Here is a 25,276-nt window from a genome sequence, read left to right on the forward strand (position 1 = left end):
CTGCCTGCCTTTAGCTGACATGCCTCTTAGATGGGGTTCTAAGCTGATTCCCTTCTTTGTCCCTTCCCTTTCTTCTTGGAAGAAAGTGACAAGAAGTGCATTATCCTGCCCCCCCCCCACTCACCACCAGACCATTTTGGAGGTTCAATTCCAGTTTGGTTCTAATCCTACTTACAGTTTTCCAGTGTGGGCTTAAATTAAGTTCATTCAAAAATTTATGTGAATTGCTAAGTCCCTGATTTGTATGCTCATTTAAATTGGGTACAAAGAAAGTTGTTTTATTCCATGTTGTACCATTGATCTAACCATCTCTGTATGATCTACTCTGACTGGCAATATTTTCAGGGTTTCAGCAAGGTTTTCCCCTCCAGCCCTACTTGGAGAATCTGAGGATGAAGTCTGGGGCATTTTGTGCTATACAGCTGTTCTGTGGTTCCTCCCCTAAATTGCGTCAAGCAACTATTAATTATAGAACAATGTTATCGATCCTGTGAACAGAAGAAAGTTCACAGAAGGGGCCTTGTAGTCCCTTCCTCTCCCCTGTGTTCCCTTAAAGAGGGAAGTGAGGGCGTGGGAAGCTGGTCAGAACTGGATGAAGGTTTCCTGTAGCAGCGGGGTTCTGCTTGCACAAAGTACGTGCCTAAGTATGGTCACTTTCCCTCTTTCCTAGCAACATCATGGCCCATCTCATGCTCTTCATGGGGGTCCCCCAGTCCTTTTGACAAATTTTTCAGGTGGTGCAGGGGGCTACAGAGTGAAGGAGGGAATGGGAAGTTCCCTTCATGTACGAAAAACAAAGCTGAGAGCCCCCGGATTCTAATAGTAGCCAGCCCAAGTGCATTGGCAGGTGCATGCTTCCTGTGGCTTATATGAAACTTGTCCTAATTTGGGTATAGGCTCCTCCTTGACCCAGGTGATTTCCTCTTGAAATCATTCCTCAACTGTTATACTCTCTTGCACTTTTAGTAATGTGTGGTGGGCAAATGGGACTAGAGACAGTGAATTGCTTGTCTGACCTGTGAGGGGTGCTGAAGAGCAATTGACTGTGCTCTCTTCAATCTTCCCTTAAGGTTGGGCACAACCCATTGCTCATAGTTTACTGGAGCCAGAGGGTAACTGCAAATTCCCATCTGTTTGGCAGCAAGATGTACCTGCTGCCAAGCAGTCATGCCAGTCTTAAATAGTGATGATTTGTATAGCTTGGGGAAGATTTCCCAGAGGTAATGCTGATTCTTACATCTTACAAAGGCAAAACCAAAGTGGGTTATGCAGACAATTAGGAGGTGTGTCAGGTTTTACCCTGATTACTAAGAAACTAGTTCTTGTTTGTACCTTGCACCATGTTATTTCAAAAGCAACAAAACCAGATCTGACACTTCTGTCGCTAGGATACGCCAATGGTTTTCTTTAATTTGTAGGTGGTGTAATTATTTAAAAGAGAGAGAGCTGCATTCCTCTCAGCAGGCTGGTTAGTTTGGCACATGTTATGCGCCCCCATTAATATGGAAGGAACGTGGTGTAACTTTGGAATGCCCAAGGCATATAATAGACACCTTCCCCTGCTTTTAACATAATGTGCTGTGGCCTTTTAAAGTTCCTGAAGACAAGACAAAGCAAACATATTATTGGCTTCCTAATTAGAAATAGGTTTCTGCAGCTGAGACCTTTGCACACCTTTTGTTGCTTCAGGAGAGAGTCAATATGAAAGCACCACCTCTCTCTCATCTATGCTATAAAATGAGTTCCAAGTCTTGTTGAACTTGGTGGAATGTAGTTTGAATGCACCTGGATAGGGTCGTACAAGCAAATAAACTAGGTATATCCCCATGCGATGGTTTTCCACCCTGACTATTTTTGCCCATCTCTGCTTTACAGTGGTACCTCGAGTTAAGAACTTAATTCGTTCTGAAGGTCCGTTCCTAACCTGAAACTGTTCTTAACCTGAGGTACCACTTTAGCTAATGGGGGCCTCCCGCTGCTGCCGTGTGATTTCTGTTCTCATCTTGAAGCAAAGTTCTTAACCCGAGGTACTATTTCTGGGTTAGCGGAGTCTGTAACCTGAAGCATCTGTAACCCGAGGTACCATTGTGTTGTTATTATTCACCCAAACTCTAAAACACATCTATATTGTAACTAAGTACAGAACTCCTGTAGTTATTGTCAAAGATAACCAACTATTTTATGTATGTGCTTTAGGAACGTTATTGGGTTTTTCTTTATAACAACTCTATGAATTTGAGAAGTACTACTCCCATGTTACAGGTGGAGGTAGGGGAGAGAGTGAGTCACCTAGCCAGTAAAAGTTTCCTCCAGAGAAGCCACGGCTCTAAAAAGACAAGCGAGTCCTAAAACTTTTGGGAAGAAATTAAAATCAAATGAAATGCCTTCTAAAAAGTTTTTTTTTAAAATGCTTCTGCAAAATACTATTGCAGAGAGCAAAGTAGGCTGCCTTAGCAGGGAACCTAGGCTTGGCCACAGAAAAGATCCTCTCCCGTGTCTGTTCCAAGTGCAGATCAGATGTTAGGGGGACATATTCTTTAGCCTTAACTGATGATCTCAATTATGATGATCTCAATGAGAGAGTAAGCCTGCAATGCGAAAAGTTTATATCTCTATTCTGATAAACTATTCTACACTGGGCTCATGTTAAGTTGATACTTCAGCATGTGATTCATAGCCCTATAGTTGATTCACTTCGTGTTGGGAATGAAAGGACACATTGGGAGGTCCTAGGGGACTTTAGTTCTGGCCTTGAGTCCTGTGTACATATTGCCATCTTAACTGACGGAATGTGGAACTAATTCCAACTCCTTTTAGGTGATTAGAATCATAGAATGGTAGAGCTGGAAGGGACAATGAGGGTCATCTAGTCCAATCCCCTTGAATGCTGTCACCCAATGTGGGGCTCGAAGCCACGGCTCTGAGATTGAGTGTCTCATGGTCTACTGAGTGAGCTATCCCAGACTTAAGAAGAGTCCTGACAATGACTTGCAGCCAGCCAAGGCCTTATGTTTATGTACACTCAACCAAAAGTTATTCTGAATCGGAAAGATCCAGCTATGTCTATGATAACATCTTTTATGCAGTCAAGCCTATTGGTTTAACCTCTTTTCATGGATTTCTGTCACAGGTGAAAATCCCTATATAGTCTGGTGATTGCTCAACAATGTTTATGATGTGAACATCTCTCTAAAAGCTCTGTGAAGATCTTGAGTTAGCGCTCCGAAAGATTTAAGTAATATTACATATATCTCTGCAAGGCTCCTGATTTTTTTTTTTGGGGGGGCCCTTCTTTCTGGCACAAATATAGCTGGCATTTTTAACATTGTTAGCAGGGAAGTGTCAAGATCTGTTGAAAGTCCTCTGCTACTAGCATCTTTTTTATTTAAAAGCCTTAAACTGATCCTAATCCTCAAGGTGTTTTCTGTACGTTGCAATGTAGTGTTCATTAATGCTACTTTTAAGATCATGAAATGCTGTTCATTAAAACCTAAAACAAAGCAGGTGCATAGCCTCGGGGAGTTTTTGTTGCATATGCACTGTAGTTGAAATTACTTAAGTCTGTAAATAGTTGTTCCATAGGAGGAAATACTTCTAGGGTTGGGCTATGTTCCTTTAATTTTAACTCCTGGCCATATTTATCTGGAAGGCTTCCTTCCTACTGGAGTGACAAAACATAGGCTAAAATAAAGTACCCAGTCTGGAGTCTCTGAACGTTTAAATGAATGGGTAAAAATGAATAACTCATAGGGATATTCTTTGGGTTGCTTTAGTCATTGCTCTTTTAGTTTAAGAAACTTCTGGCACGATCCAGCCCACACTTTCATAATTAAATACAACACTATCATTCAGACTGCAACACTGACTTGCACAGTTTCCCTTGTGAAATGCTTTCTCCTCAGCTCCAATAGAGCTTGTTTTTGTGTCCTATTGAGCCATACCCATGGTGACTTGTATGATTTGATGGTGGATGCTACTGCTAGGGGGGAAAAGTGTGGTGTTCACTTGCAGTAATATAAAATTTCAGGATATCCATACATATAAGTGTCTCTTGTTCCATGTACATAAAGGTAAAGGTAAAGGAACCCCTGCCCGTACGGGCCAGTCGTGTCCGACTCTAGGGTTGCGTGCTCATCTCGCTCTAGAGGCCGTGAGCCGGCGCCGTCCAAAGACACTTCCGGGTCACGTGGCCAGCGTGACGAAGCTGCAGCTGGCGAGCCTGCACCAGCGCAGCACACGGAAACGCCGTTTACCTTCCCGCTATAAAGCGGTCCCTATTTATCTACTTGCACTTAAGAGTGCTTTGGAACTGCTAGGTGGGCAGGAGCTGGGACCGAACGACGGGAGCTCACCCTGCCGCGGGGATTCGAACCGCCGACCATATGATCAGCAAGTCCTAGGCACTGAGGTTTTACCCACAGCGCCACCCGCGTCCGTGTACATATTTACATATAATAACTTAGGGAAGGAGAAAAGTTCTTTCTTTCTTTTGATATACATTCTAAGGCTAGTTTAGATTGCATTGCAAATGACTGTATCCTCAGTGCATTTGGTTAAACAAACTAAACCTGCTACCAGTCCAAAATCCCAGATAGCAGCCATGATTATTATTTTGTTTCTCGGTTAATTCATGTTGTGCAAGAGCACTGGGAGTAGCCAGAAATGTGCAGTTTGGGTGGACATTGGCTAGTGTGTGTCATAGCTTCACAGTCTTGAGGCTTACATTTGATGACAGGTTTACTGACTAAAACAGGTGAAGATTGCGAAATTGCTTAAATCATAACAATGTATAACAATATATTGTAGACTCAGATTGCATCTGGCCCCTGAGCAGTAGAGAATAAAACCCAAGCGAGAGCCATCAAAATGTTAAGATTCTGCTTCTCATATTTTCTTTGCTATCTTAAACATTTTGGTCATGTCTAGTTTTTTCTTCTCTTATGGTGATTCCCACTTTGGCATCCTAGAGCTGTCAACATTTGTTGCCTGTATGTTGGACTCCAAATGAGCATATTTTTGTATTGCTCCCTCCATCCGTTTCTTATGTAGTGAAGATGCATCATAGAGGTTTGCAAAACCATGAGGGCTTTTAAGTCCTACAGAACTAGCAGGGTGGTAGAGCTCTCTGCCAAAGTAGAGAGTGGGTAAATATGAGACTAAACCAGTTTAGACAGTTTCCTTTTCGCTAGGCTGTATGATTACGCATCCAGAAATTGCTAAGGCAAGAACGGAGAAGATAGAAAGTCTTTCAGCATAGAAGTTCTTATCTGTAGCAAACTAAGCTGCTTAGGTTATAGGATTACTTTACATCTTGCATTTCCTCAAATTTAGGATATGTTTTGAAAATGCAACAAGGTCCCATAGGAACAGGGATTTATCTGAAGCAAGACAGATCAAAAGCCTGGATTTGAAGACATGCTAGCCAAACCATGGTTTGGCCATTGGAAATGTGAGAGGACCAGGACCAGGGGAGGAGTGAAGTGGCTACATTCTCATCTCTGGAAACACACGTTTGTGCTAATACATGGTTTTGCTTGGTGTTCCGTGCAAACCAGACTATATTCTATTTACGGCTTCTGTTTCAAGCCTGAAAAAGCGATTCTTTAAAAAACAAACAAAAAACCCTGTCTTTTAGGATCGTCTCTTCCTGTTCCATCATTTTAGTAACACATTTTTTTTCTTTCACTTTCCAGGCACAACTTTTTAAACACGGCAAAAGGGAAGACTGTTTGCCGTATGGTAAGAAACTTCGTAATATTATAAATATCTTAATTCCCATTACAAGAATGACAATGATTGTAAGGCAGCCAAAGTTACTTGTTTATTTTATTCATTTATCCGAAGATCGCAGGGTGGCTTGCAACATAAAAATACAAAATAAGAACACAAAATACATAATAAAACAAAAACATTGTTAAGTCCTGTTGGTTTCACAGCGAGAGTTTTGAAGCATCTGCTTGGATTCTGAGAACTGTGAACTGGAAAGAAAGTTAGCCCCTGGGTCCCCAAAAGCTTTGGTGGAGGTTGTGGGCCACTGTTGAACAACATGGGATGGATTGTGGGGTGCTGTTGGGAAGAAAAAAATATCCCAGAAGTGGATAGAGGCAACATGTTCGGGCAAGTTTTGTCCAATATGAGGCTTCTATGTCCCATCCTATGCTGTTCTAGGGGGCCTTTTGTTGGGAGGATTGTGGAAGAAGGGAAGTCAATTTCTGTTGGCTTCTGCTGATGGTTTTTCGAATCCAAGTCAATGAACTTAAGTGCTACCCTTTGGTGGAAATGTGCCCAACTTTTTACACTTTTATAGTGGATTTGGGCATGACTTACAATACCTAAATTGCTTTATTTTTCTGTACATATTAGTCCATCTCTTACATTGATTCCTACAAAAACATATGTATGTGAGTATGATAGTTGCTGAAAGAGTGCCTCTGTTGACCAGTGACATTTTATCACTGCTCAGTAACAAAGATTGACACTTGTAGCCGTAAGCATCAATGTATTTATATGGATAGAGGAAAATAGTGGCTGAATTCAGATGATCGTATCACAGCTTAATAAACTGACATAAAAATGAGCCCTTTTTGCACAAGCTGACAAACAAACCAGTAAAGCTTTCATAAATTTTAGTTTTCCATTTTGTCTGAATTAGAAAGCTGTCATTAACAACTTCAAAGCAAGCTAGGATATGCAGCCATCTTCATATCTGAACGAGATCCACAGCACCTTTTAAAATCGGCATATTTACTATGTATTCTGGAAGAATGCTAACTGAATTACAGAGCTATGCAGGTTTTCTGGTTCTTCTATTAATATGGTAGCCTTAGGGAAATTCTTTAACATAGTTAAGCATTGCTTCAGGTGACAAATATAACCAGCCTTTCCCCCCTCTTCCTTTGGCTATTAGTAGTATCATCTTCGCCTCAAGTATATTTTCATTCTCTTATATTTAGGAAGGATTCTAGAGAGATAGTAAAGAAAGTACTTTTTTCTATTCACATTGTAACAAAATCCACAACACACCCAGTACAGTGGTGCCTCGCAAGACGAAAATAATCCATTCCGCGAGTCTCTTCGTCTAGCGGTTTTTTCGTCTTGCGAAGCAACCCTATTAGCGGATAGCGCTATTAGCGGTTTAGCGGCTATTAAAGGCTTAGCGGCTAAAAGGCTATTAGTGGCTTAGCGGCTTAGAAAAAAGGGGGAAGCGAAAAAAAATCGCAAGACTTGCAAGAAATTTTCGTCTTGCGAAGCAAGCCCATAGGGAAATTCGTCTTGCGAAGCGCATCGAAAAACGGAAAACCCTATCGTCTAGCGGGTTTTTCGTCTTGCGAGGCATTTGTCTTGCGGGGCACCACTGTATGTATCTCTGGTGGTAATAAAATATATTTTTAAAATCCGTCTAACTAGAGATAGGCAAAAATATATTTACGTTTATTCAAAAGCCCTCTCAAGGTGGTCCACATTCAGTATCATACAAACAATAACAAAAACAAAAAATATAAAATAAGGTTTTAAACCAGGCATAGGCAAACGTGGCTCTCCAGATGTTTTGGGACTACAACTCCCACCATCCCTGACCACTGATCCTGTTAGCTAGGAATGATGGGAGTTGTAGTCCCAAAACATCTGGAGGGCCGAGTTTGCCTATGCCTGTTTCAAACTAAAACAGTAGCATAAAACTGGAAATAATTATCCTGAGGGAAAGTTATAACAATGGGTGAAATCCAGTGCCCACCGGTGGAATGGGCATCTACTTGTGAAATGCAACTTGCCCTTCCTCTCCTCTTCCCTGCATTCCTGTGCACCCACAAACCTGTTTTGGAAGGTTGCTATGTCTTCTGGAACAGATTGGGGTGGTGCATGTGCGCGCAGCAAGTAGAGAGGAAAGGCAGGTGCCGTTGTATGAGTGGCAAGATTTTGGAGATCACCCAGTATGTTTAAGGATTAAAAAAAGGGAAGATATTGTTTAATGAGAACAACTCAAATACTTCTCAACATTATTTCCCTTCAGAATTAATCACTCATTTAGAAAAAGGGTGGGTAAGGGAGGGAAAGGTTAGTTAAGCCTTCTACAAAATGTATGGATTTGCTCCTCTGAAACCACAGGTTGCCTAAAGTTTATAGCTAAATGTTTTCCTTCAAAATATGCTTTGAATTTTATTAATCTTTCAGCATGATCCTAATTGGGGCCAATAGAGTTTATACCACACATGCATGCTCACTGAGTTGTGACTAGTATACTGAAAGCTGTAAATATCATAACTAACGCTTTCTAAAGGAATATAGATAAACGTCTTGCTAGACTTGGAGTTAGAACTTCCCAGAACCTTGTGTCTATCATGGATTAAAGTAATATGAAAAAATAAAAGTATATCACATTTATTCACGAGACGTTTCTTCACTGCAGCTTCTACAGTGCTTGACTGCCTTGATAACTGCAAGTTCTCTGAAAGTAACCAAACACTCCTTCGCAAGCTGGGAGTGAAACTTGTTCAGCGACTTGGCCTGACATTTCTTAAGCCAAAGGTGGCAAAGTGGAGGTTTGTTCTTTTCAGACTCATGTTTTTACTTGCCTCTTCCTTTTATTGGACTAAGGTGAACTATAAAGCTATCTTTCATTGTTAGGGGCGGATGAGTAATAGATCACCACATGTTCATTTGGTGATCAGAAGTTATGTTTTAAATATACATGGCTATTCCAGAGATAGAAGCGACTGCTTCCCTGTATTACGTTGTATTTGTATTTTTTTGTATTACATTATCAGTTCAGTATTTTGCATATTTTGTTCTGGATTTAAATAACCTTTCCATGAATAAATTCAGGTCCACTAAAATCCAAGGCGATATGGTGTTCCTGTCCCCCACCTTCAAAAGCAAAACAAAATAAAGTTAGGAATTAGATGTGTGCAGTGTAATCCAACCAGTTTACAGAATTTCCAGTCTTATTCACACTTTGCTTACATTTAAAAAGTCACAGTCCCATGGAAATTTATATTCTCAGCCAATTATTGCTTTCTTCATTTTGCTTATTACTTTGGGGGGCTCCCTCCCCTTTTATATCTATTTTCATTAATGTGTTACTATTTTTAGCTTTTTCTGTTGTGTTAGCTGGAAACAGAAATAGGAAACAGCTTCAAATGAAGTCCAGGCTGTCTATTTTCTTTTGTCAAAACTGACTAGCAACAGTTTTCCAGTGTTTCAGGTGAGAATGTTTACTAGCCCTACGAGGACATACTGGGGATTGAACTTGAGACTTTGTGCAGGCAAAGCATTTGCTTGGCAGCCCAGCTACAGTCCTACCAGTCCAACAAAGCATGTTGTACCTTGTCCTGGTATCACTATTGATGATACAATCCACTTTTTATCCTTAGTTGAGCTGAACATTTTACCTTTAAGCGTTGCCTTAAGCAAAGTGTTTATTGTTGCAGATTGCGATCTTTTTACTGCAAAACCCAGATCCTAGTTTAGCATCTTAAATGCATTTTGTGTTGCTGTAATTTGCTGCTGTTTTTAGTTTTTCAGAATTTAAACATAAGGTTTTCTTCAAACACTTGAGTTGAAGAGCTTTATTTTCTATGGCTGGATCTAAAGAAGTGCACTAGTTCTCTATGCACTAGTTCAAACTTTTCTCAAACGATCACCAATCTGTTGCCATGTGTGAAACCTTTTTGAAACTCCCATTAGAAGGGGTGAATATCAAAAATTCCATGGGGCACACCTAGATGTTGAGTATGCCTAAAGTATATATTTTGGGGTCTGAAAGGTTCTCACAGTCTTAATAAACAAAATGAGTACTTATGTCATGAGGACACAAAAGGGATTTTTTTTAAAAAAAGTGATATGGTTTACATATTGCTTGTACGTATCCCTTGATATTTATGCCATTAGGCATATGAGCAGTCATTGCTTGAATTAATGTGCCGTATTCCTTTGGAAGTAAACAGATGAGTGTTTTTGTTATTAAAAATGTTTTATTATTTTAATAAGTGATGCAACAGTAAGCAAGCAGCAACTGACCACAGGCAACTTCCCTGAGGAATATTGAAGAAGCCTTCTTAAGTTGTGGCTGCTAGGTGCTATTCCCTACAGAAGAGAAATGCATTTAAAAGTTAATATCTTACATTTTTGAAGTACACTACATTGATGTTTTTGAAGGGGATACATACAGTGTATGAGAAAACTCTTTGACCTTTTTGGAATATAATAACTATTCCAAGTTTCTCTTTCTAGGTATCAACGGGGTTTCCGTTCTTTAGCTGCAAATTTGCAGTTTTCTGCAAGTAGTCCTGCTGCACAGGAAGCAATAAATGCAACGGCTGTCAAGGAGGAGGAGGAGGAAGAGGAATATGACATCCCAGGAGAGGTTGAAAATGTTATAGGTGTGTTTGATGAAAATGGGAAGCAGTGTAAGGTCTGATACCATAGCCAGTGCGAACATGTGGTTGTATCCCATTAGTCTAAGGACTTCTGGCTATATAGCAGGCCTTTCTTTTTTTTCTCTGCAAACCCCCCCCCCCCCATCTAATCAGACGGAAACCTGCAGAACAGATTTGGGTAAGGTGTGGGGGGCACACAGGGAGAGAAGAGGGAGAGGAAATCACTTTGTGCAGGCTTATCTCTTCAGATGGGATGGCTTCACTAAATACAGCTGTGGTTTCTTTGTTTGCTTCTAAGGATCTCCTTACTCCTTATGGTTAACCTGCAAAGCAAGAATGTAAATGATTTAAGCCAAGGTCTCTTTTAACATTTAAGGGGTAATAGTGCTATAATTCTTGTAGGTGCTCTTGACTTTTGCTTTTCTCTCTGCCTCCCTTTTCTGTTGGTGGTTGCTGATAGCATCACTTTGTGCTGCGTTGTGCGTCCTTTTCTGCCTTCTTACAATGTTTTGAATGTTCTATCATTCTTAAAAAGATATATTTTCCCCTCACTTTTTTGAATAAAAAGGTGTCTGCTCACCATCCATTGTATTCTCTTCAGCAGAGATAAATAAAAGCTTTTATTTCCTTCCAATGCCACCCTCAGGAGGAAGGCACCACAAATACCTTTCATTGAGACGGGTTTGAGGATATCTCTTGATGTGGCTAGAACTAGTGAAGCGGTGAATAAAGGCCACTTATTTCCCCCCGGATAAGGAGCCTGATCTAGAAAAGGCCTGTGACAAAATATAGACCTATGGATGCTTTTAGCTTCCTATTGTGATTTATATTTCAAAAACATATGTTTTTCCAGAGCAATTGCTGATTGGACTGAAAGACAAGGACACCATTGTCAGATGGTCTGCAGCAAAAGGGTAGGTATCCTCAAATCAAATAGGCTTTACAGTGATTAATATTTAAATATCCATTAACTAAAGCCACATGGTTGGCTATTTGAATTCAGTACCTAGAATTCAGTGCCAGCTCTTACTTCCACCTACCTCCTGTTTTCTAGGCTTCCAAGTCCACAGATCTTCCCTTTGTACTAATTAATTACTGGACTTTTTGAGAGGTTTGCCCTCAAGCAGCCATATTGGGCAGCTGATTCTAGAGGCGGTACCGTTTTCTTTTCTTTAAAGCATTCTTAAATACCTAAAAGGAAAATGAGCTCCAGTTCAGAGTAAGGAAGCATCATCTTTACTTTTGATGTCAGGGCAAATGTCTCTTGAGACCTGTAGCATGCAGTGGCTAGGGATGCTGGAAGTTGTGGTTTTCAGCATCTGAAGGGCCACTGATTAGCCATCTTTGGCCTGGAAGTTACACAAAGCAGGTATAGGGGACAAGGAAAACAGAAGCAGAAAATGCGAAGACTGAGTGTTGAAGTGAGTTCTGCACTTCAGACTCAGTCTGAAAATGGAGACTGCAGATCACTTTAGATTCTACTAGGTGCTTGCAGGTATCGGGCTACACCTAGGATGAGATGAAGAAGCAATGGCTGATCCCCATCTTTGAAAATCAGATGTGTCTCATGCCTTAAGCAAAACACACAGGTTCCTGATAAATCAGACAGCAGGTGTAAAGTGACGCATAACAGTATTTATATTATTAAAGCCAGATATTAATTTTGGGCGCTGTGCTAGGTAAGAGCAAATTGAAGCCAAATAAGTTTTACTTAGTGGTTGGAGGACAGGCACCAAAATGCAAAATTTCTCTTTAGGTAGTAGAAAATCATCTTCCTTTAGTTGCACTTTCCTCCTTGAATGGCTAAATAGTGTATTATTCAAGGTACATAAAAAAGCAAAAGTAATCATGCTGGTCTATGAGGAAAGAACTCCACAGTTGGGCAAAATCTTTATTAGGACCACCCAAAAAGCTGTGTAAACAAGAACCTGCAAGATTAGAGGGGCCACAAGTTCTGTTCCTAGAACTCTGGAAGGTCTAAAAGAATGCACAGGATGATACCAGCTTCATTGTAGCTTGTGACCAATAACAATTTGTGCATTGTTGAATCTAAGCCTTCATGAATTACTGCTTTTTGCAGGATCGGGAGACTGACTGGAAGGCTACCAAAAGAGCTGGCTGATGATGTAGTTGGATCTGTCTTAGATTGCTTCAGGTACCACTTTACATTGTGTAGAATGTTTTCCAAATACCATGCAAACTGCAGTGAACTACATCTTGCTCTGGTGTAGTAAGGAGGATATGGATACAACAATTATAGCAGATGTATATGAGTTAAGGAGTGGAAACTCTCATTGGAAACACTAGCTTTTTAAAAAAAAACATGGGCATGAAGAATGGAAATAAGAATATCCTTTACATTGGTTTCTGATGTTTAAAAATTGCATAAATAAATAAAATATATTAAATAAATAACTTTGCTATCCCTTGAATATTAATTTTAGTTGGAAGTCCCATTGAAAGGGTTGCACTGTGGGTTAAACCACAGAGCCTAGGGCTTGCCGATCAGAAGGTCAGCGGTTCAAATCCCCGCAATGGGGTGTGCTCCTGTTGCTCAGTCCCTGCTCCTGCCAGCCTAGCAGTTCAAAAGCACAAAGTAGTTAAATAGGTACCGCTCCGGCGGGAGGGTAAACGGCGTTTCCATGTGCTGCTCTGGTTTCGCCAGAAGCGGCTTAGTCATGCTGGCCACATGACCCGGAAGCTGTAAGCCGGCTCCCTAGGCCAGTAAAGCAAGATGAGTGCCGCAACCCCAGAGTCGTCCGCGACTGGACCTAACGGTCAGGGGTCCCTTTACCTTTACCTTTACCCATTGAACATAATGGGGATTATTTCTCAGTATAAAAGTGCTTAGGCTTGGGTTGCACATTTTTAAAACGGGGGCAAAAGAAACAGTTTGGGAGAAATTGTTTTGCAGTTAGGGGAAAATTTAATATATTACTGTTACTGTTTGATGCCTGAAATATTTAGTTGCTATTGTCATGCTTTTGAAAGCATGCAATTACTGTGTACAACCAGCTTTCAGACAATAATATATCATCTTATTAAATTCAGAAAAATTAGTTTGAATGCAATCCTTACGTTTTCTACACCACAGTGTGGTGTAGTGGTTAAGAGCGGTAGTCACGTAATCTGGGAAACCGGGTTCGTGTCTCCGCTCCTCCACATGCAGCTGCTGGGTGACCTTGGGCCAGTCACACTTCTTTGAAGTCTCTCAGCCCCACTCACCTCACAGAGTGTTTGTTGTGGGGGAGGAAGGGAAAGGAGAATGTTAGCCGCTTTGAGACTCCTGAAGGGGAGTGAAAGGCGGGATATCAAATCCAAACTCTTCTTCTTCTTCTTCTATAGTTTCCAGGAAACTGATAATGCTTGGCATGGTGGATGCTTGGCTCTGGCGGAATTAGGAAGAAGAGGGTTGTTACTTCCCTCCCGGCTCTCAGATGGTAAGTATCTTGTCATTTAACTAGGTCCTATCTATACTGCTTAACAAAAGCAAAACAAAATAGATGACTTGTACAATACAAGGTAATAAGCACAATCAAATGCATGAAAGATTTGATAGACTTTTGTCAGCTTCTGGTCTTGAGAATTTCCTACAGACTAGCAAGTATATTTTTCTTTCCTTAGTATCTTTCTCCCCTCCCCCCCCCCTTATATTGCTGACTTTGCTTTTATCTCCTGCTGTTTCACAGGATTACAGTCATACCTCGGGTTACAGACGCTTCAGGTTGTGTTTTTTCGGGTTATGGACCCGAACGGGTTACTTCTGGGTTTCGGGGGTTGCGCATGCATAGAAATGCTAAATTGTGCTATGCGCAGAAGTGCTGAATTGCAACCTGTGCGTGTGCAGACGCACCGCTGCGGGTTGCGAATGCTGCGGGTTGCAAACGTGCATCCTGCAAGGATCACGTTCGCAACCCAACCGTCCACTGTACAAACTTGCTTTACTTTTTGGATCTTGTTTCCTTCTCCCATATTCTAGTATTGCCAGAGTCTGTTACCTCCCCCCCCCCCCGCCAGCAATGCCTTTGATACGCTGCAGTATTCTTTGTGAGTGCTTCCTTTGGAATGTATTTGAAAAAGGCAGTTAGTCCACAGTGAGCAGTGTATAAGGAGCATGTGATTCCCTTGCTAACAACAGTTACATTAGATACCAGTTGGTTTCTAAACCCAATTCAAATGCTGGTATTGACCTTCATAGCCCTCATTGGCTTTGGACCAGGATACCTGAAGGATGTCTGCTCCAATACGAACTGCCTGGTTATTTAAATCTGCAAGTGGACTCTGTGTCCAGTGAAGTTAGATGTCAGTTTAGTGAGAATGTGCAAGAGGACCTTTTCAATGACTAAATAAATTTTGAAAATGTGTGTTTGTGCGTATAAGAATGTGCAATAAACTACAAGAAGATGTGCAATATTTCTATACTTGAACAAATGTAAGCTTTCTTTTTTGTAGTCTTGTTTTGGATTTTGTTTTTGATCACAAAACACATAGTAAAACAAAGGTGATGTAAACACTTTTATTTTAATTTGCAAGTATAATACAAAGCATTTTACTGCAAGATTAGAAAAGTTGTCATGGTAAAACTCATGAAATAGAAAATTGCTCTCACCTGGTTTGCAAAACAGCCCCCCCCCCCCCGCTTAGCATGCCATTATTTCATTGCTTACAAATTAGTATGGATGCAAAGTACAGAAATAACTCCTTCACCACAGTGTACTTTCTTATATGAACTAAAATAAATATCCCCTTGGTCTTGTGTTCAGCAGGTGCTTGGTGTCTAAGGAAATGAAAGCATTTGTGTGGGAGCATCACTCCACCTCTGTCATTTCAAACTCCTTTGAAAATCCCAACCCCAAGATTTGAATTAGTTTAATTTAAGGTGTGGTTTAAGTAATCCGTTTGTTAAAGATGTGCAAAGGCTGCATGGCATCCCAGTCATATGAGTGAGGTACAAATAGTTAATTAATTAATTAATTAAGATAGATGACAGTTCAGTTGCAATGCTGTAATGCCAGTAACATCAATTCTAGTTCATAAGCTTACTGTTCTAGCCAAAGGCCATAACAAACTTGTAGCAATAGTATTACTAAAACAATACAGAACATATATCCATAATATGTCAACATCTGTGTTGTAAGAGAGAGAAAAAAGATAACAGAGACACCAACAAGCTTAAATCTAGCTTGATTTCAGTTTAAACCTCCGAATCAGCACAACATGTAGCTATTTTATCTAACTTTTTTCCTGATTTGTTTTGCAGCCAGTGCTGTACTCTCTGTGCACTCTAACACTCTCTGTGTTAGAAAGCTATTATTCTCACTCGAAAGAAGCCAAACCATTTCTGCCGCAATGTTCCCCGTTGCTTGTGTAAACAAAGGTTTCAGAAAGCGATCTCTTTGGTTTCTGTATAAGGGGCAGGCTAACAGATAATGAGTGATGTCTCCCACCTAAGGTTGACCACAGATCTGAAATCTGCATACAGGAAACATGACTTGGAAACACAGCTCAATATAGGCTGGTGAGAGTTTGGTGCTCTGTTCTTAGGAATGGATACCGGGGGGTGGGGGTGGGGGGGTGGAATCTGGTGTTTCTAATTAGTTGCAGGTGCCTTCTAGATTCTGTGCAGAGGAGCTAATCCTTTAGTTAGCTCTTATTCAGGGTCAGCACAGAGCCCAGTTCTGGAAAGTAATAATAGTCTAAAACAACTTGACAGGCTGCTTTCCAGTGTTGGTTATCACCCAATTCCATAACAGAACAGAGCAGGAAAATGTTACGTTGGCATAGTAGCAATTCCTTTAATAATCTTTTAGTTGAGCGCAATCTACTCTTGCCTTGATTGTTGGCTACCTGAGTTTGGTATGAAGAACAGCTGCTGATATTTCTGATGCTAGAGTGTATAGCTTCTGAAAAAATATACCGTATTATACCGTATTCTGCACTGTTTCCAAAGCTTTAATGGAGTTTGAATCGGAGCCCCAGATTTCAATGCCATAGAGCATTTGAGTAAAAACTTTGCTACTAAATATCTTTAGGGCAGTTTCAATCAGCTGCTCTCCCTTGTCGTAACAGAACTTCATCAATGACCCAATATTTTTCTGCCTCCAAGAAGACATTTCACTAAAGAGTACACTCTTAATGAGTAAGTTTGTTCTATAGCTGGCAGATCTAAATATCATTTATACCTAGGACTCTATTAGCCAAGAATCATAATCTTGTCTTAGAGTAATTTATAGATAGGCTTTCTTATAAATAGACTTTCTTGTTTGCAGTCTGTGCTGAACATCTGCAAGAGAATTTTGAGGCTCAATTGGGAAAGAGAGAAGAGCACTAAATCATCTGCATACATCATGATTGAGATATTTCTGTTCCTAATTACTGAAGAGGGGCAGTTTTTACTGGTTAAATATGGTACCAGATCATTAATATAATAGCTAAAAAGATCGGGAGCCAGAATACAACCTTGCTTGACTCCCTGCAATGTTTTGAAGGCATAAGCACCATTTAAACCTACTCTGACCCTCATTTTTGTGCTGCTTTATAGTTCTTGGATGAATAGCAGAAGTCTGCAGTCAATATTGGAAATTTGAAATTTCTCCCACAGTCTATTTCAATTAATAGAGTTGAATGCAGCAGAAAGATCAATAAAGGCTTCATAAAGATTATTCATAATATTCTTAGTGTATTTTTTTTAGTATGTTTCAGAGTAGAATGTTGATCAATGGTACAGTGTCCTTCTTTGAACCCCGCTTGTTCTTCACAAATAATGTTATCTGTAACATCAGTGAAATCAAACTATTGCTGAACTGACAAATGAGTTTTAGGATAGTGTATTAGTGCTGTCCAACATTGCTTCACACATTTCTACACACTAGATTAAGAAGGATTTACAGTAGGATTATAAAAAGACATGACAGCACAGTTTAGATTTTGATTCATGGATGGCATCTTTGCTTTGTGCTGTTTGATTTTGGATAAAACTGACGCAAATCTGTATGTTAGCAAGAATTAATATGAAGACTTCCAGGTCCAGAACTCAGCAACTACTAAGCTTTAAAAGCAAATGAAAATTGTCACAATTAGTTAAATTATAGAATAATCAACAAAAGCATGTTGAATAAGAAAAACTAAACTAAAAAGATTTGAGAACATTATGTGAGTCACAAGCAACGTATGATACGCCAATGTCATGGATAAGATATTCTTAATTTTATAGTTTACACCTTTGGTAATAAAGGTAGATGTAAAAGTCATTCCACCATAGTGCATTTTAGAAACATCATTAGCTTCAGTTTACTTTTAAACGTTCACTCAAAAAATCAGGATACAATCAGAAAATATTCAGAATGCTTTAAAACATAAATACAAAATTAAGAACAGTTTATATTTACATGTTTCAACCTATATGGATCAAATGAGTCTGCCTGATTGGAAAAATAGGAATTGTTACTGGAAACTTGTCTTTGCTTCCTGGTGGACAGCGTGCTTGTCAGCTGCTCTTGTATGTAGTTGGTAGTGGATTAAACGTGAAGTATTACGATACTCTGGTTCTTTTTCTCAGAGTAAATACCCTACTGCAGTCATTTGTTTGTACTCGCTTTGTTCCTTGTTGCAGTTTTGCCACTTGTCTTTGATTGGTCCTTTTTTGTCCTTTTCCTTTTTGACTACTGTGACAGTCCTGAGTATCTGATGGTTCAGGAGCTGAATCTGTATACTGAGAATTGCTGTCCTGATTACTTTTATGTGCAGTCTCTATTTGGACTTTACTAGGACTATAGGCAGCTAACTGACAAAGAGCAACAGCTGCAGTTTGTTTCTGCTCATCACAATGGTCAATTGTCCTAACTTCCTGAACTTCTTTCCTCTGCATCACAGTAGGGACCTTATCACAAGAACCTTTCTCCATATGATCCTTAGGGCTGCAGTCCTCAGCTTCCAAATGTCCATTTTCAGTTTTTTGAGGTCCACTGTCTTCAGCTTCATATGATGACCTCTGGAGGGGTTGTTTTATGTTGCAGTTGTCTTTTACGGAGAGATTCAGAGGCATTTCCTGAAGTTCCATAAAGTTTTGGTTTTCCACATGGAGACCGTTTTTGTACATATGTTCATTAACAACATTTGCATCTGGCTTCTTGGAAAGATTAAGTGGTACTATCCCTGTGTCGTCATCAGAATTGGATAGAGGGTCATCGTTCTCATTACTTTCATGCTGTATATTTTCATTTTCATTAGTGACATCACTACTGGGGAAGAAAAGGAAAGAAAAATCATTGAAAAATTCCATTATGTAATTAAAATCTGATGTAGGACTAGTATGATATTTTGATTTACATACTGTGGCAGTAAAAGCAATGCAATGAATTGATTTAAAAGGTATCAGAAGAAATTGTGCTATGGAGTAAATTTGTTACAGTGAGTAATGTTTGGTTTGCATGTCAGAAACCTAGTTTTAAATCTCTGTATGGACAAGCAATTCTTACATATTTACTGCAATAAATTAAAATAATTTGTTGCAGCCAACCTATTCTCCTGGAACATATTGAGAAGGAAATATCAACAATGTTTGAGGTCTCTGAGAGCAGGGCACAATAAATTGTGTGCTCTACAAGTATTTTATATTGCAATACAAACAGCTGTTTAAGAGTGACATTAACTCATTTGACCATCCTTCTGTAATGAAAATGGTCCCAGGCTGATCCATCACAGGACTTATAAGATCACGTTTGTTACACTTCTCTGCCTCGGAGGTCTAGTCTGGATATAAATTCAAAAGTAAAATAAAATAATAAATGTTAGTGTTTATTGGAAAGCTGGCAGGTTGCTGCAGTGGTCCAGTCTGCACATCATTTTAAACCATAGTTAATGATTGACTGTTTATATGTCAATCTCATCCACTTTGCTTCTCTCTGTTAGTGCACAGGAGAAACAGACAATGACTCCTGGCTTAGTGTTACATTTGGACCAGGGATTTTAGTTTGTTCTGTCCAAAGAGACCATGATCTGTAGCCAAGGTTTGTTCTTGGGCTTTCTGGTTGTGATTTATTGAAGTGAAACAAACCATAACCCATGGTTAGACTGTAATATGATGGTGCCAATCATGATTTGATCCTCGTGTGTGCAAACAGAGAAGAGTAAAGTGTGCAAAATTGGCAGTTCACTATGTTGTACCATATCAGGAGACCATTACCTTCTGTCCTTCTTTAAAGATTGGGAAAATAATGAAAGAGAGCTCACCACATCCTTCAGTCTTGTTGCATGGGAAAGCAAAAAGGCTTATTTCATATTAAATGGCCTTCCCACTGAGATCATCAGCAGAGGTCTTCCTCTATATCCCACCACTGTCATAAATGCAGATGTTAGGGACATAAGCAGGCCTTTGCTGTTGTAGCTCTTGAACTCATTCCCTTAGGAGATTAGCTCAGTCCTCTTCAACAATAAGAGTTACATTTGCCATGCCTATGGCTTTATTTTTTCTGCCTGGTATGTTCGACATGGGTTACTTTGTGCTACTGTCTTGGTTTCTTCCTGCTTGGTATTTTATCATTTTAATAGGTCTCCATTTTATTATTACAGAATTTTAATCTTTTTTAAATCACATTCAATAGATGAATGTCTTCCTCTACTTGAAAAACAATAATCTAAGGCTATACTATGCATTCTTTACTCAGGAATCAGCCCCGTTTAGTTCAGTGGAACTTGGTTCTGAGTAAAAGTGCATAACATTAGGTTGTGAATAGCAACATTCAGATTCAAATAGGAAAAACAGCAGAGATGTCAAACACAACAATGATAAGTATAAAAATTAATAAAGCAAATATCATTTTACTATAATTCTGAATAACCACTATAATGGTGTAATCTCCAAGCATATTTCATCCACCCTTTGTCCACTTCCATTTTTTTAAAAAACCAACCCAGCTGTAGGGAACCTTTGCCCCCCCCAGATGTTGCTGAACCAATCACCTCTGGCCATTGGCCATACTTGCTGGGACTGAATGGAATTGTAGTTCAGCACCATTTGGAGGGTCAAATGTTTCTCACAACCTACTCTAAGCTGATAAGGCAATCCTAACAAAGTTTACTCAGAAGTAAGCCTTACTGAATTCAGTTCTATTTACTTGCAGGTAGTGGGGTTAAACATAAGTCTCATTCAATTTGATAGGACTTACTTCTGAGTAGACATGGCTAGGCTTGTACTGCTTGCCACCTGCATATGTCCTACCTGCCTTGGGTTTACAAGTTTGACATGTAATAAAAACTGTCCCGGGAGTCCTTGTGTGATGTAACCTAAGGGCATGTTTGCTCGCTCTCTCTTTAGTGTTTTGAAGAAACCCCACACAGATTAGAAATATCTTTATATTTATATATATATATATAAACTTTATATATCTACCTCCTGGGTGTGTTTCCTCTATCCTCTTTTGTAAGAGGCTGAGTGGATTCATCCGTACTTTTCCTCACAGGTCTGAAAGCCGTGCCATTTTCTTCAGTTTGATTGTACTTGTTTATAGATGAAGACCTGCTAGAAAGGTCAAATAGGCCTTCACAACCTTGACTTGTCTGAGTGAAGTTTGTTGGGCTGGGTCTGCCTGGGGACCCTGTGGCTGCACTTCCAGCACGGGGGCTCATTTTTGCATTCTCTCTCTCATTTTGTTCCTCTTTGGAATGACTTTTGGCATGTAGCATAGGGCTTTCTTTTTCCAAATCATCTGTTTTTTTGTGAGAATTCAGTGACTGTAACCTGGCAGGGCTTGAAGAAGCTGGATATAGCAAGGTTGTTTCTTCCATTAAATGAGAACTAGAGTCTCTGTTAAGACCTGTAATGTGTGGTAGTCTGTAAAATGCTGATTCTGTTGGTCTACAAAGTCCGTATGGTACTGGGGGATTAGGATGATACTGCTGGAATAAACGGTAGTGTTCATAAGCTGCTGGATTTATTGGTTTAGGAAGTGGTCCAGGGTGAGGAAGAAAATGTCTCTGATCTTGAGAGCTGTAGACAGAGAGCACTGAACTTTCACACTCATGAGAGTTTCCAGGAAGAAAGTAAGGTGCATAAATGGCCAATCCATGCTCATACAATGAAGGTGAATACTCGGGAATTATAGGCTGCATATAAGGTGGAATGGAAGGGAAACCTTTTGTAGGTGGAATTTTATGAGTAAATTCTGGTGCAATAAGTGTGGACGCTGTTTTCCATGGGTTGTTTGGAGCATGAAATGCTGACTTTGTGTGGATTGAAGGGCCTTTGTTTGAATCAGAAAGAGACGCCAACTGAGATAGCTCAATGCTGTCTTTACTGTGACGATGTTCTCCTACTGGGACAAAGGCAGAAGGTCTTACAATGCCTTCAAGACCAGGCTGTGTGTTAGCTGTATTTTCTTCTTCATGACCGACAAGAGTTAATTCCTTCTGAATTGATGGTGTTTGCCCATTTACTAATTTACCTGTTGCTTGGTTTTGAACCTCCATGTTTTCCTTGGCATCATCTTTGGGGAAAGCACATTGAGGTTTAGATTCAAGATTTGAGAGGGGTTTGGAGGAGGTTGGTTTCGCTCCAGGTTCCGCCTGATTGATCTGCTTAGGCTCCAAGGAATTTGACTTTGGACACTTGATAACCCGATCCTGCTCAGACACTAAAGTAATTGAGTTTTTGCAGAGCCCATACTTCATGTGGTTGAAAAGATGTGATTTCTCATTGCAGGTGAAAGGGCATTGAAAACACTTGTATTTGAATGGTTTTCCTGGAGGCCTTGGGATGTAATGAGGTTTTTTTGGCTTACGTTCTTTGAGAAGGCTCATCTTTCTGTTTCAGTGATTAGACTTTTTTGTTTTCCTTGCCCTAATTTATAAAATATGGTTGATATCTTAAGTTTTCCAGATTTACTCCTAACTTTGAGGAGACTCTCAAAAATAATTATTTGAAGCCATTTCTTCTGGAGACATCAGAACAAAACAGCACGCAACAGGAAACTGCAAAACAGAAATTGTAATATTAGAATTTGAGAACTGAAACAAATACATATGTCAATGCTTTATTCAAATGCACATTGTGAGAAACCTTCTGGTTCGAACAAAAAAGTCAGTTTCCAACTTGGAAGCCTATGAGCAGGGCATGATGCTGATGACTATTTTCTGTTTCATGTCTCTGGCATCTGGTATTTTTAGGTTTACTGTCTTGCGAACATGAAGGTCTCTAGAGCTGTCATCTAAGAGTCATTATTTGACCTGTCCTCTACAAATTTGTAAACCAACCTAAGTTAGAAGCCATTACCTCATCCTGTGGCAGTGAATTCCATAAACCAACTATACACTGTGTGAAATAAATTATATATCAAAGAATTAGACTACCGATGTTGTAATTTCAATTCCTTATCCTAACATTTAGAATTCATTTTTTTCTCTATTACTGCTTATTGAGTTAACAATTTTCAGTGAGTTGTCCACCTAAATACCAGGTGTTGTGTTGTGTTTTTTTTTGGGGGGGTGTTAGTCATAACCAATTAAGACCACATTGGTTTATGGGTGAATCTAGGACTCTTGCCCTAGTGTGCATTACTTTGCACTCAAATTGAATTTCATTTGCCATTTTGTTGCCCCTTCACTCACAATGGAGAGTTATTCATCATCTGCTTTAGATTTCACCATCCTGCATAACATGGCACCCTCAGCAAACTTGACAGTCTCATTGCTCACCTATATTCATGAATTACAAGCATGAGAAAAGTGAAGCTAATGTAGAAGACTCTTAGATGCCTTTGCAAACATGATTATCCTCAGGGAAAGCACACATGTCTGTAGGTAGAGCTCTAATTAACTAGCCTGAAGTTCAGGGGTGCCTACTACCTGAAATTCCTGTTGGATTAATTAGAGAGAACGCATTCAAACAACAGTGGTGGAACATCCACTTAGGATGTGACAGGGAAAGATGAAAGCAAAGTGAGAGAGAGAACTGTAGGTGGAGGAGACAAGGAGGAGGGAGGGCGGTGCTTGGTAATAGTAGAAGCTTGAGTGCAATCCAGTCCAGCCTGTTGGGGAAAGAGGAAGAGATTCCTTGATGGGGAGAAGTAGGGTGGAGTAGGATTGACTCCATCCTGGAGAGCTGACCTAGCTCTGCTATAGAGCAAACAAGCTTTTAAACAGCCTAAACAAATATTTAAGTACTAACTAGTGTGAGTAACTTTCAACACACTACAACAAGCCAAATTCTGAATGCTTAGAAGAGCGCACTCTCCCAAATTTCTTCTTCTTCTTCTAAAGTTTGAGTGTGTTGCTGTTGAAATGACCTTGCATTCTTTGCTGCACAGCTACTTATAAGTATGTGTGTCTCTGTTCCCGTATGGCCAGGTATAAATCTGAGTCAAGCATCCACTGATTTATAGGGGCACGATCAACTTGCTTTCCCTTAGAAACCGAAACAAGTGGATACTTTTAATACAGGCTGGTGATTTTCTCGGCAGATAAGTCAGACGGGCTTGTATTGACTTGTTCCATTATGTTCGCTGATTCTGAAGGCGTGAGAATCTCTCAGAGTCATGTTCTCATGATTTTATAGGATGTGTTATGGCAAAGATCTAAAAAGTGATGATTTCATCATGAACTGTAAGCACCATTATCAAAATGATGACTGTTGCAAAACCACATACAGTATCTTGAGTTACCCGAAACTACACTAATACCACTTGTTAGTTTAATAGGGAAGTCTGATGGCTTTTTATTTTTATTTATTTTTTTAAAAACCAAACCTTGCTTACATTGCTGTTTGAATTAGAAATTAAATTAAAACATTAAATGAATTAATGGGAAAATATTCAAATGAGGGGACTGTAATTAATGATAAAAACAAGAGACCAATAGCATGTCAAAATAAACAAATTTATTACAGTTTGAGCTTTCGTCTTTAATCTCATTAGATTTACATAGAAGGCAGCTTCATATATCTGATAAAAAGCTCATGCCATGAAGGTGTGACATGGCTCTTCAGCAGGTAATTATATAAGCAGTTGAGTTTTTGTTTAAAATAATAAGAGATATATAGCATTTTAGATTATTTATTTTCTTTGTATTTTTATTATATTATTCAACTAATAATGCATGGATTTAGCATTGGTTTAGATTATTAAAAGAAAAGCATACCGTTTAGTCTTTGTAAAGCACTAAGGGACAAATTTTAGTGATTTCTGACGGAGTCTGGGATCCAAAGGACTACTTAAAGGATGCTCAAGAGGGATTTTTATCTGTTTATCAGCAGGTCCAACAAACTTAAATTCCATCTGTTTCAGAAACAGCCATTTAGTGTGTGAGTGGCTGCTGGTAGGAAAACATTGGATCCCACCCATAGAAATACAAACAAAATAGAATCACAGTTTGGGAAAATTCTAAATTCAAATAAGCGTGTCACAGAGTTAATGAATTTAATTATTTTGTTTCTATACATGCACAGCTTTATTTAGATAGTACTGTTAGAAAATCAACACATTACTTATTATGAAATGAGATTCAGCAACAACAAACAAACCAGTTTTTGGAGAGTGCAGGTTGAATTTTGAGTAATGGCGTAGAACCAAAGACGGAAGAATTGTAACATACTTGGTGAGTTCAGTTTGTACCAGTTATACCTTTGTGCTAGCCTGTAAGTCCCAGAGCAAATAATGCTTTAAGTTACTGTTGTCACAACAAACTATTCCCCAGGATTACCAAGTTAATAGACTTTGACTGTTTGAATTATACAAATATGTTATATAAGCACAATATTGATATTGCTAGATAAATATATTTATTCATTTTCCTAGTGTGCAGAATGCTGTATTATTTTATGAACGTAGACTCACATTTTAATAAATTAACATTTGCACTGTATGATCTCTCCGTGAGAAGCAGAAAGCAGTATCAAACTATATATGTTT

General features: G+C 39.4%; 2 protein-coding genes across 6 annotated transcripts in view; one reads left to right on the plus strand and one right to left on the minus strand.

Moving 5' to 3' along the window:
• The window catches only part of TBCD (tubulin folding cofactor D), a 125,954-nt gene that overhangs the window by 19,313 nt on the left and 81,365 nt on the right, over positions 1-25,276 (plus strand). For all 4 annotated transcript variants that reach the window (XM_082213799.1, XM_082213802.1, XM_082213801.1 and 1 more), the window contains exons 9-14: positions 5,694-5,739; positions 8,408-8,540; positions 10,231-10,379; positions 11,230-11,290; positions 12,457-12,531; positions 13,722-13,816. In XM_082213799.1, coding sequence (XP_082069925.1) covers positions 5,694-5,739; positions 8,408-8,540; positions 10,231-10,379; positions 11,230-11,290; positions 12,457-12,531; positions 13,722-13,816 — 559 coding nt within the window. The remainder of the gene's footprint in view (positions 1-5,693; positions 5,740-8,407; positions 8,541-10,230; positions 10,380-11,229; positions 11,291-12,456; positions 12,532-13,721; positions 13,817-25,276) is intronic.
• ZNF750 (zinc finger protein 750) lies at positions 14,879-22,365 on the minus strand. Of its 2 annotated transcripts, none has more exons than XM_082213831.1 (2): positions 20,767-22,365; positions 14,879-18,613 (listed from the first exon to the last, which is right to left on the minus strand). In XM_082213831.1, exons 1-2 carry the CDS (start codon positions 22,170-22,172, stop codon positions 17,908-17,910), a joined length of 2,112 nt encoding a protein of 703 aa, XP_082069957.1. In that variant the 5' UTR covers positions 22,173-22,365; the 3' UTR covers positions 14,879-17,907. The 2 variants fall into 2 exon arrangements, with proteins under 2 accessions (XP_082069957.1, XP_082069956.1); XM_082213830.1 differs by having other exon boundaries at positions 14,879-18,616.

This window comes from Podarcis vaucheri (assembly GCF_965113315.1).
Source record: "Podarcis vaucheri genome assembly, chromosome: 2".
Taxonomy (NCBI): domain Eukaryota; kingdom Metazoa; phylum Chordata; class Lepidosauria; order Squamata; family Lacertidae; genus Podarcis; species Podarcis vaucheri.

Bases quoted from the DNA above. Each gene is read 5' to 3' on its own strand.
- ZNF750 (XM_082213830.1), bottom strand. From the start codon at position 22,172: ATGAGCCTTCTCAAAGAACGTAAGCCAAAAAAACCTCATTACATCCCA. The intron at 18,617-20,766 runs GTAGATATATAA...TTTCTTCCCCAG, and splicing joins AGAGGAAACACACCCAGGAG to TAGTGATGTCACTAATGAAA.